This window comes from Physeter macrocephalus, chromosome 5, assembly GCF_002837175.3.
Source record: "Physeter macrocephalus isolate SW-GA chromosome 5, ASM283717v5, whole genome shotgun sequence".
Classification (NCBI taxonomy): Eukaryota; Metazoa; Chordata; class Mammalia; order Artiodactyla; family Physeteridae; genus Physeter; species Physeter macrocephalus.
In genome coordinates, this window is record NC_041218.1 from 58,326,741 (window position 1) to 58,339,063 (window position 12,323).

A 12,323-nucleotide genomic window follows, 5' to 3' on the forward strand; every position below is an offset into this window, starting at 1 on the left:
CCATCAGAAATATGTCCTTATCTTACTTTACTGCTAACGCTACTGCCTCGAATCAGATCAACTTACTTAATTCTTAGCCCGGATGTGCCAATCTGCAAAAATGGGGCTGGCACCCCATTACCAAGGGACGGCTGTCTAACAGGTTCTCCTCAAGACTTACTGGCAGGCCATCCACACCCTCCACTAGTTTGCTCTGGCCTACCACTAATGACCCTCAGGCAACTGTGAAAGTTCTAAGTCTCACATATGTATTTTTTTTTTTTTTTTTTTGTGGTATGCGGGCCTCCCTCTGCTGCGGCGTCTCCCGTTGCGGAGCACAGGCTCCGGACGCGCAGGCTCAGCGGCCATTGGCTCACGGGCCCAGCCGCTCCGCGGCATGTGGGATCCTCCCAGACCGGGGCGCGAACCCGGTTCCCCTGCATCGGCAGGCGGACGCGCAACCACTGCGCCACCAGGGAAGCCCTCACATATGTATTTTTGAAAAATGGAAATGAAATGACATACTTCACCGTTTAAAAAGTGCTCTTTAGGGCTCTAGGTTTTTGTTTTTACTTTTTAGTTTAGGGAGTTAAAAAGGTAGCATGGGTGGCTCAGTTATTTTCTATAGTGTTAGGGTATGCTGAATTACAAAATATATTTTATTTAGGCAACAGCACTGATTTACTTTACATGCTTCCAATATTATAGTTACAGCCTTTGAACTTTTAGAGGCCTGGCTGTCCACTTCGTTTTAGTTAATAAGAAGTAAAATAAATGTAGAGTATTAGAGTTAAACAAAGTTGTAATGCTTTCTTGCCTATTCAGGGTCAAGTAGATACAGAAAACACTTGTTTCCTCAGTTTGGCGGATAGGAAAAAACCAAATACACAAAATGAAAAAAACTTTTTTTTTTTTTGTCACCTGCAACTTTGTGCATTGAGGGGAAAAATTCTGGGTTTGGATCTGTGTTCTAGTCCTGTGACCTCATAACCTTAGATGGATTCATTTTCTCATTCTAAAGAGTAGATTTTAAATGCTAGAGCTGGTTACCTATAAGAATCTCTTGACCTTAAACAAAGAACTCCCGCAAAAATGATAACAATAACAACGGCATCCTCCTCAGGTGAATCTGAACAGTCAAGTTTGAGAACTACGGGACTTGGATCACCCCTAATATATGCTTTTCAACTAAATTGTAAACTCAAAGGTCAAAACTGTATTTTATTAATCTGAAGTGCTTAGGATAGTGTTGACTAGTGCCCAATAATCAACAAATGTTTACTGAATTGGGTTTCATTTTATATGCTAATATGGTCAGCAGTTTTTGTCTCTTTGATACTTTCAGGGACTTCTAAATACTGAAGACTTTCACACAGTAAGAACTGTCTGGCAATTAAGATTAGAGCAGGTAAAGAATGAACTAAACTAAGGTTGCCCAAAAGGTACTGAAATTCCTTCATGGGGTTAGACGTAACAGAGTCAGAAAACCATACAGGTGAGCACATCATTTTAAAAGGAACTGTCAAGCACAATGACAGAACTATGAACAGGGTGGTTCTGTTGGAGCAGAAAACTGGGCAGAATTATGACTATAATACTTCATAATCGTAAGGTGCTTTACAATTTATAAATTGCATTCACTTACATGTTCTCACTTATCCTTACAAAACCCTAAGTCAAATATTACAACCTCATTTGTAAAAAATTCATAAGACAAGATGCTGAGAGGTCAAAAACTAGAATTTCAGAGTTGCCAATAACCTCTATATTAGTGTCCCCCCTTTGCACACCACTTTTATTATTTTTGCCATATCTGACTACCACCCACTACTGTTGTTTATCTAATATTTTTCATTAGTTTGGCAAACTTTAACATTTCTTTAGTTGTCCTAAGAAATATCTTTGAAATCATGGGTCTGTGTTTTATTATTTTCTAATAAACATTAATTAAAATAAATGCAAAAAGAAAATCCTTGGTAGCCTTACTTAAAACATCTGGATAAACAGCCCTTCAGTTTCTGCTTGCACATCTGCAGTAAACTTAGGCAAGTTACTTAATTTCTCTGTACCTCAGATTCCTCATCTTTAAAACGGGGATAATAGTACCAACTCCATATGACGCTTGTGTGGATAAATGAGATACCAAACGTAAAGCTATTAGCAGAGGTTTTGACAGGTAGTAAGCTCTCAATAAATGTTAGCTATTGTTCACTGTTAGCTCTGGGTCACTTTTTTTTTTTTCTGGTATTCTCATAATTGGAAAGTTCTTTCTTAAATTGAGCCCCAAACCACTCCCCTATTGCTTTCCCCAGTTTAGCTAAACTGCTAAAAGTTGAAAAGAGGACGTTAAAGTGACATGTGTACTTATTGTTATATTTTCCATCGTGACTTGCCTTAGATTACACAGGTGGTAAAATGATAGGTGGGGATTAAATCCTTTGGTTTTAGTTTTCTGCTCTGGATGCCAATACTGAGGAAGCACAGCCCTAACCTGGACAGCCGCCACTGGACAACTTGGACCACTTTTTTCCTCAGGCCAAGCCCTGCGCCACCTGGGGAGTGCCAAGTTCTCAGGTCACCTCTTGGAGCCTTCCTGTCCCTGGCGTTCCCGTCCCTTCGCGTGAGTCTGTTGTCCTCTCACTCCGCCCCTCAAGACGAGGTGGGGTTTCCTCCACCACACTCCTGGGCGGAGGGGTCATGTCAGTCTGGTTTATATACTGTCTTCTCAGTGTTTGTTCCTGTGGCTCAATGTCTGGTCACCTATGACTTAGGTTTTCGCCTCGCCGGAGCAGCTACCGAGAGCAAGTACCTTTTTAAAGCCCGGCGACCGCCGTGGTCTCTCAGAGCAGCAAGATTTGTGGGCTTAACCTAAGCGTCACCTGCTTTCCTTGCCGGGAAATGTAGTACCTGGGCCGTCCTCTCGCCTCCACTGCAGGTGCCGACGGCAGCCGGGGGACTACAATTCCCAGCATGCTCAGGGAAAGGAAGGGAAACCCAGCTCGGCAGCTCCACGTGACCACTCACTATGGCTTCCCTGTGTCGGCACCGGCTGTCTGGTAATTCTGTGTGATTTGTTAGTTCTCTGCGGCAACGTGCCCTCTCACGAATTCGACATGCAAAGAATCAAATCTCTTATGACCCGACAGGTAAGTCGCAGAGGCTGAAGCAAAGGTATCCTTCATCTCTCCTGGGAGAGGAGCCGAGATGTTCTGTCCCTGGGCCGCAGGCAGTCAGATAACCAAATTATAGGTTGTGGCAGGTGTCAGGAGCACCATAAAGCTCGAGCACACCCTGGAAAACTCACCTAGGCCGTCAGGTTCGGAGCCCTGCTCAGGTGGATCCCGGTGACCCAGAAACATTCCTTTAGATGAGGTCAATGAGGAAGTCGGAGGCTACAATTGTTCGTCCTTTTCTCCCTTTTGCCAGCTTTCCAGTGAGAGCCCTAACTACCCTGCAGGGTTCCCTTTATCCAAGCTGCCCATCGTCTGTGAGGGTGGCCTGGGTAGGGAAGTGAGGTCTGTGCAATAGAGATGACTAGAAAGAGTGAAAAAAGCAGATAATATGAAGACAGAATTGATAGCTTTATGACTTTGAGCAAGTCCCTATATCTAGTAGCTTTAAGTTTCCGGATGTGAAAATGAGAATAATAATTATTTTTGTTCATCCTGTCTCACAGTTCTGTTATCGGAGTCATCAGTAAGTTAGTGTATGTGAAATGATACTTTAAAAAAATCATTGTCATGGCAAAATAATGGTCTTTTATTTTTTGCCAGAATGCTAATTCATGAATAAAAACTTTGGCTGTTTTCTGTCTCATCTCATAAATGTTAGGGACTTTCTAATAATGTGTCAGCTTCCTTCAAATCAGAAGTGGCAGAAACTTACTTTTATGTACTTATTGATTATGGTTTGGTTTTAGATACCTTTATTTATTTCAACTCTAATATTTTACTAGAATTGGCCATTCTTTATTATTTTTATATGAGAGAAGGGTAATTTAGATTAAAGTTTTAAATCAGTGTGATTTTGGGAACTTTGGAGAATGTGGAGGATGATCATTTAGTGAAAGGTTCATTTGTGAATTTTTAGTTGATTAAAAAAAGACTACAAATGCCAAATTAAATTCTTATTTGATAGTTTAGAATTTGAGAGATAGCTGAATAGATTACAAATTGTAGATCTCTGGTGAAGAATACATGAATCCTATGTGTTTATTTTACTTCTGTCAAATTATATTGTTAATGTTATGAAAATAAAATTTAGAAGTTCTGTGAATAATAAAAGATTTAATTAAGTGTGTAATAACAGTTGGCAGTACCCCACATTTGTTGAGTCCTGGTCTTATGCTTCATAACACTTCTTTTTTGAGGATGGGTTTGAGTCCTGCTCCATCCTGTAGTAGCTGTGTGACCTTGAGCAACTTACCTAACTTTTTTGAGCATCTGTTTTCACATCTTTAAAATAGGAATGATAACATGTATCACATGGGGCTTTCCTAGTGGTGATGTGTAAATGATATGATCAAGGTAAAGAGATAAAGGAGTTACCACAGTTCCTGGGCCTTATCAAAGAAGTGCATGATCATAGAGACCATCTCAGTGACTGAATTGATGGTTGGAAAGCGGGAAAACTGGAAGCTGGCAGTAATTCAAACAATAGTTGATTTCAGGCTGACTTTGGTGTCCGTTTGATTTTTTAAAAAAATAAATTTATTTATTTATTTACTTTTGGCTGCATTGGGTCTTCATTGCTGCGCACGAACTTTCTCTACTTGCAGCGAGCAGGGGCTACTTTTCGTTGCAGTGTGCGGGCTTCTCGTTGCGGTGGCTTCTCTTGTTTCAGAGCATGGGCTCTAGGTGCGCGGGCTTCAGTAGTTGTGGCACGTGGGCTCAATAGTTGTGGCTTGCGGGCTCTAGAGCGCAGGCTCAGTAGTTGTGGCTCACGGGCTTAGTTGCTCTGTGGCATGTGGGATCTTCCCAGACCAGGGTTTGAACCCTTGTCCCCTGCATTTGCAGGCGGATTCTTAACCACTGAACCATCAGGGACGAACCCGTGTCTCCTGCATCGGCAGGTGGACTCTCAACCACTGCGCCACCAGGGAAGCCCTCCCCCATTTGATTTTTAAAACAATATACAGCTTTGTACATTTTACCACTAATACCCCTAAACTGCCTCTGGGATGCTGAATTTGGACTTTTGTGCCTCAGCTAAGTTTGGTGCTCTCTCCTGTTGCTTGCTGGCAGTTCAGCACAGTTGATATTGTCATCATTGTATAGCGACTTTGATTAGTTTGTTTTCTTTTTAAAAAAATAAATTTATTTAATTTTTGGCTGCATTGGGTCTTCGTTGCTGTGCACGGTCTTTCAATAGTTGCGGGGAGTGGGGGCTACTCTTTCTTGTGGTGTGCGGCCTTCTCATTGCGGTGGCTTCTCTTGTTGCGGAGCACAGGCTCTAGGCGCATGGGCTTCAGTAGTTGCAGCACGTGGGCTCAGTAGTTGTGACTCGCGGGCTGTAGACTGCAGGCTCAGTAGTTGTGGCGCACAGGCTTAGTTGCTCCATGGCATGTGGGATCTTCCCAGACCAGGGCTCGAACCTGTGCCACCTGCATTGGCAGGCGGATTCTCAACCACTGTGCCACCAGGGAAGTCCCAGTTGGTTTGTTTTCTAACCCTATTTTGTAATACTGAGTGGGAGAGAAAAATACAGAAGTCCAGATACCAGTGATAATAAGTTTATGTCTCTTAAATGTAGTGAAATTGTTCTGAAAATGAACTCTTCAGCCTCAATCAGTTGTTTAGTGGATTGAGCAGGTAAAATCTGTGGTTAGTTGGGATGGAAAAAAAAAAAAAACTAAACTAAAGAGCACATACCAAAAGCTGGAACTACACTGTGTAAAAGGTGGGGTAAAATTCAGAGTTTCACACATATTTTAAGTCATCCTAATTATATTTGTTTATGGCTTGACTTCCACGTGTTTAATCATTATTAATACACATTTCATGAATCTACGAGGTATGAAAGTAGGGTGCTGCCTAGAGTTACATTGGGGATTTTATTTGTACTGTTTGTTGTTAGGTTAAACGTAGTAGTATTAGAAATAAATATACATAAAGATGTTTCTTTTCTGTGAGGCTAAAGAATATGCTGATAATATATTGTTGATGTGGAGAGATGTGAAATTAAGGTCTATGAAACTTAGAGTTTTTGGCATTTCAGCTCTCCAAGTATCTTGGTTTGGAGGAGAGTGTAGAGCAGGCTTTGTTAGTGCTCTTTATTTGGATGAGCTCTTTTGTTCTGCCTTCTCCAATATGCTGGGCTCTGTTGTTTCAGTTCATTCAACAAATGATTATTTAACACTATGTGCCATGCACCATTCTAAGTTTGGGGGATGCAGCAGTTAACAAAACAAAGTGCTAGGCAGACGTGGTGATACATGCTTTGGAGGAATAGAGGATAGGGAATCCTGAGAGTTATTGGCAATTTGGGGTCATTTATAATTTTAGATAGGGTGGCCATGGAAGGCCTCACTGAGAAGGTGACATTTGAGTAAAAACCTGAAGGAGGTGAGGGAGTAAACTCTGAGGATGTCTGGGAAGGAGCATTCTGGGTGGAAGGAAAAGCAGATGCAGAAGCCTTGAGGCAGAAGCCTTGAGGCAGGAGCAGCAAAGGGCAGTGTGGGTGGAGTGAAGTGAGTGAGGAGAGAAGTAGCAGGAGATGAGGTCAGAGAGCTGAGGGCAGGAAGCCTGATCACATAGACCCTCATCCTCACCTCATCTCCTCTACTTTTCTCCTCACTCATAGCAAGGCCAGGGAGACCAATAAGGATGCTAATGCAGTCATCCAAGTAAGATACGGTATGGGCCTCACCCAGGGTGCTAAGTGGTGGACGTGTTGAGAAGAGGTCAGATTGTGGATGTATGGTAAATGTGGAGTTGACAGGATTTCTTAATAGATTGGATTTGGGCTGTGAGAGAAAGAGAAGCTTCATGGTTGACTCCAAATGGTTTGGCCCCAGCAATTGGAAGAATGGAATTGCCATTTAATGAGGTGGGTAAGACTGAGAGAGGAACAGATTGAAGGAAGGGAGAAAGTTTTAAGACTTGTTCATTGCAAAGCCTCTTGGATATTTGGAGAAAGAAAATAGCAGTTGGCTAAAAGCCTGAATTTCTGAGGAGAAATTCAGGGTATAGATAAAAATTTAGGAGTTATGAGAATAAAGAGGGTATACAAATGGACTCAAATCACCAATGGAGTGATTGTAGAAATAAAACGAGTCCACAGTTGGAGCTTCTGAGGATTCAGTGTTTCAAGGTCGGGAGAAGAGGTGGATCTAGGAAGGTGGATTGAGAAGGAGCAGCCAGTGAGGTGAGCAGCCTGCTGCAACCTGAAGAGCACCTGTCCTGTAGCAGGTGCTCAGTAAATATTTGTTGGATAGAGAACGTCAAATCGAGTGGGTCCTGGAAGCCACGTAAAGAATTTAAAAGAAGAGGGAGTGATCAGCTGTGTTAAATGCTACAAATGGGCCGTGGAAGGTGAGAATAAGAATGAGCCTTTGAGCAGCAATCAGGTCATCGGTGACCTGACAACAGCACTTCTGTGAAGTGGTGAGGAGGAAAGCCTGAGGAGGGTGGGTTTGAGAGAAACTGAGGGCTGCGTATAAACACTCTGTTGAGTTTTGCTGAAACTTTTTCTGAAAAGAAAAGGAATCACAAATCATCTCACAGGCTCCTTTTGATCATTGGGATGTAAGTTGCTGGTCTCATGAATGGAAATTGAGTATTCATATGGACAAAACAGAAGTAGTCTGAAGTGTAATCTGATTTGGGCAAAGAAAGAAAGTTGCAGAGACAGGTATTATTTATGATGGATTTTATATAAATTTAAACTGGGGAAATTATGAAAACAAAAATCAAATACAAAAAATCAAATAATGGTTAGTGATTATAGTGACAGTTTTAATTTAATAAAGGCAGAGCACTGTACTTATAACCATGACTTCCTTCTTTAAAGAGGCGAAGATAAAATAAAAATGCTGACTTCATATTTGTTAGTAGAAATTTATAAAATTGCTAATCAAAGGGTTGAAGATCTATAATCCTAAAATACAGGTGAGTCATATTGTGCTTTGAGACATTTACGTAATTCTTTATTTCTGTTTTGATAAGATTAAAAAAAAGCATTTCTCTGTGATATTCAGAATAATGGTCAACACTTAAAGAGTGCTTACCACGTACAAGACACCATTTTTGGCCTCTCATATATGTTATCTCCTTTATCCCTTATAACAGCCTGTGAGTTACTGTCACCATCGTTAGACTATGATGACAGGCAGGCTGTCTGCAGAAGCCATTCTGTGAATCCCCTGCTTCCTAACATGTACATAGGGTTTCCAATTTTTATTACTTTTATTTTGTACATTTGGTGGGAAGTTGTCATGTATTAGTAGCAAATTATCATGTGTGGTAACTAATTTGGAGGCAAGGCCTTTTTCTAGATATTGATATATACCACTTGTTTACTTGTTTTAGGCATTGGTTTCTTTACTGAGTAACTCTGGGGAAAGAGAAAATTACACCTGATATATTCCTTCAAGAATTTATTAGAGTGGTTAAACAAATCTATACTTTTTAAAATTTGTTTAAAAGTCATGGCAGTTATTTTTTTAAAAGGTATTTTAGGGGTGGTCGTGATTTTGAATCAAATTATGAAGTTTTACTCTTATGTATGTGTATACGTTTGAATGTATATAAGTGTGTGTATATAATGTATAGAGAAGTTTAATTCCATAACCCAACCTTGCCTTCTTTACCACTTTTGGTGCTATGCCCTTGTGATGACTCTTGGTGAGAAATTGGGACAAGGAAGAACAAACACACAACAGTAGTTTCGTACTTTTATTTTCTCACTCATTGTATGACTTTTAGCCTCAGTATGCTTTTCTTATTCCTGCAGACTTCCCTAGAAACTTCATTTTAAAGTCAGTTGCATATTCCTATGGGAACGATGGTCTAATTAGTTAGAGATTGGAGCCTAAGACTCCAAATAATTGACTAATTTCTTTGGTGCTTACTCTGTTCTGGAACTGTGCTAGCCCCTGGGCTATAAAGGCAAATAGAGGACTTGGTCTTTCCCTTCTCTTGGGTCTGAGAGAGATATATATTTAATATTTAAAACTTCACTACTTTGGCAGAGGTGTTGGGAAATGTCTAGTGGGGTTTCTAAAACATTAGAGATTATAGTAGTTATCCAGGTTGCTTGTTAAAATGCAACTCCTGGTCCTAATCTAGAAATACCTATTTATTAGCTCTGTGGTGGGACCTAGAAGTTTTATGTGGAAGTTTTATGTTTAAAAACTTCCCTGGGTAATGCTGATGGAGATGATCCATGAGCATTACTGAGAAATAGTGTTTCTTTGAAACATAAGATTTAGGAAAACTTCATAGAGGAGTTCTGAAAGTGGAGTATTGGTTTGGTTTCTTCAGAGGGTGGTGTGTGTGTGTGTGTGTGTGTGTGTGTGTGTGTGTGTGTGTGTGAGAGAGAGAGAGAGACAGAGAGAGAGAGACAGACAGACAGAGAGTATGAGAGAGAGAAACAAAGAAGGCTGGGGGGGCGGTATTCCTGGGATAATGGAAGATTGGGGATGAGGTGAAACACCTTGTCATAAAAAATTGTAGCTATGACTGGTGGTATTTTATAATAGGGAAGAGAAAATACACAACTCTATAATTTAAAAATGAGCAAGTTCTACTCTAAGACTCAAATAATCAACCTAAACATAACATATATTTTGGTTACCAAGGACACCAAGGAGCCAATATGGAGTATCTAAAGGACAGAAACTTGACAGTAGCGTAAATCTCTCCTCAAGTTCATGTACCAGCTAATTTTGCTTATAGACTAATATTACAGGGAATTTAGGTGTCTGCTTTGAATAGACTGTGTTAAAAAGAGGCTTTTAAAGAAAATTTAAATGGCTGACTTCTTTCTGTCTTGATAACTTTCCCTGGTACAAATGAGACTTTCAGAATCCCTCATTTGATGTGAATATAGAAAGTACCAGGTACTTTCTATAAAGAGCTAATGCAGTGAGATGTGAGATTTAAGTCTCAATTATGTAGTATAAATTGGGTGCATTGGTGAGAAATGATAAAATCTAGGGATTACTTATGTATTAACTAAGCAATTATCATTATTTAAAAATCTTTGGTTAGCTCAGTCAGTTGGTATATTATATCTGTGGGTCATAATGCTTGGACCTTTTTACCACGTGCATTTGGTCATGATTAATAGATAAGTGCTTTTATAGAATGCTTTTTGTCACCCAAGTTTCTTTTTGTTGTTTTTGAATCATGGTTAAGTTAGACTTCAACCGTTACGTATAAAGGTGCCATATAGTAATTTTATTTTAAATTTCCAAGTACATCTTTACTTGATTTAATAATAGTATAGTACTATATGTGTTGTGACAATTGTTTTTAGAAACATATGTTCTATCTATTTTAAAGCAGGAAAGTTTCTGTTTTTAAAATGGTGATTTCTATTTCAATAAGTATATTCTATCATGTTACAGTTCTGCAGCACAATTAAAATTCCTTTTATGTTTTTTTTTTTAAGGGTCTGAAAAGTCCCCCAGAGAGCCTCAGTGATGTTGGTGCCATTGAGAGTCTCCGGGTCCCTGGAAAGGTATTGATCTACATGAGTGAGCGTGACTTTTCACTTCCTTGAGAAAATATTGTTGCCTTTGGATAATTGATTCACAGAAGCTTTTCCTTCCTACAGGCAGATGGTTGTTATGATGAGCTAGGTAAAGTTTTATAATGCAGTAGGCTTGGGGCTTGTTTTTGCTTTCATTACTCATTGGGATGCAGTATGATTCATTATAGTGAAGCAGAAAATGCGAAATTGATAAATTTAGAGTTTATTATTGTATCACAGTCTTTGCCTGAAAGCAGCTATATATCTATAAATGAAACTTATTGATTCATCTGCTGTAATTTGGATAAATAAAATGAAATGGCTTACTTTTTATGCTGTAACACTGAGCCAAAAATCATAGTAAATTATGTTTTTGTTATGGAGCAGAGATTTTTTTTTTTTATAAATTTATTTATTTACTTTTGGCTGCATTGGGTCTTTGTTGCTGCATGCGGGCTTTCTCTAGTTGCAGCAAGCGGGGGCTCCTCTTTGTTGCGGTGCACGGGCCTCTCATTAAGGTGGCTTCTCTTGTTGCAGAGCACGGGCTCTAGGTGCGTGGGTTTCAGTAGTTGTGGCACGGGCTCAGTACTTGTGGCTTGCGGGCTCTAGAGCGCCGGCTCAGTAGTTGTGGCTCACGGGCTTAGTTGCTCCGTGGTGTGTGGGATCTTCCTGGACCAGGGCTCAAACCTGTGTCCCCTGCATTGGCAGGTGGCTTCTTAACCACTGCGCCACCAGGGAAGTCCCTGGAGCAGAGATTTTTGAGTAAGTAGCTAAAGCACAGCTTAGTAGCTAAATTGTAGATATCTTGGATTTTAATCCCCTGATATTCATGTGAACTTCACAGTCTACAAATTTAATAGGTGTCATTTGAAAGCTAGCTGGCTTCCCCTCAGGAGAAATATTAGCCATTGTTAAATAAATAAATCCCTGCTGTCTCACTCTCCGGGGCCTTGCCACTCACAGCTGCCTCCATGTACAGCAGCTCTGTCGTGGATCAAAGCCTGTTTTGAATGTCTGCTCTTGTGATTTTCAATTTGAGGATCATATTTGAAACTACTGTTTGTTTCCTGTGTCTGGCAACTTAATACACAGGGTTTGTTTCTCTTGATCAGCAATCATACGGCCTCTTATCACACCTCAGTGTCAGCTGTTTAGGAGGATGATTTCCCACCTCTTTGAGGTGCCTTACCCCCTAAAATGAATTTTGTATTTACTGCTTAGCTTTTATATTAGGTCAGATACAAATACGATAAAATTCTAACCAACGCTTTTGCATGAAGTGGCTCAGAAGCTATAAAGAGGCATTTTGAATAGTTTTATATAATTTTAGAAAAGACTATTGGATGTGATAAAATTGGGAACTAAGAGATAACCATAAATCCTAATTGACAGATAATTCTCTGTATTTCGTTGACTTAAAAAAAAGATTATCAGGCATTATGAACATGCCTTGAAGTAGATTGCATTAGTTGTTTCAGAACCAGAGTAAAATTGATAAGTGAGCCTCTTTAAAAAATACATGAATGTATTGCATAGGAACTTTCTGTTGTCTTTAAGCCATGAGTCTGTGATGTTTTTCCAGTAGTGGTAGGTAGGTAGAGAATTTATAATGATCTCATTACATAGTCTTTTTTTTTTTTTTTTTTTTT

At 39.9% G+C, this 12,323-nt stretch overlaps 1 protein-coding gene across 2 annotated transcripts in view; it reads left to right on the forward strand.

The window, feature by feature from the left end:
• The first annotated feature begins 3,003 nt into the window (after positions 1 to 3,003).
• The window catches only part of VPS50 (VPS50 subunit of EARP/GARPII complex), a 138,737-nt gene continuing 129,417 nt past the window's right edge, over positions 3,004 to 12,323 (forward strand). For both annotated transcript variants that reach the window (XM_024130486.3, XM_028490011.2), the window contains exons 1-2: positions 3,004 to 3,125; positions 10,594 to 10,662. In XM_024130486.3, the coding sequence (XP_023986254.1) occupies positions 3,093 to 3,125; positions 10,594 to 10,662 (102 nt within the window). In that variant the 5' untranslated portion in view covers positions 3,004 to 3,092. The remainder of the gene's footprint in view (positions 3,126 to 10,593; positions 10,663 to 12,323) is intronic.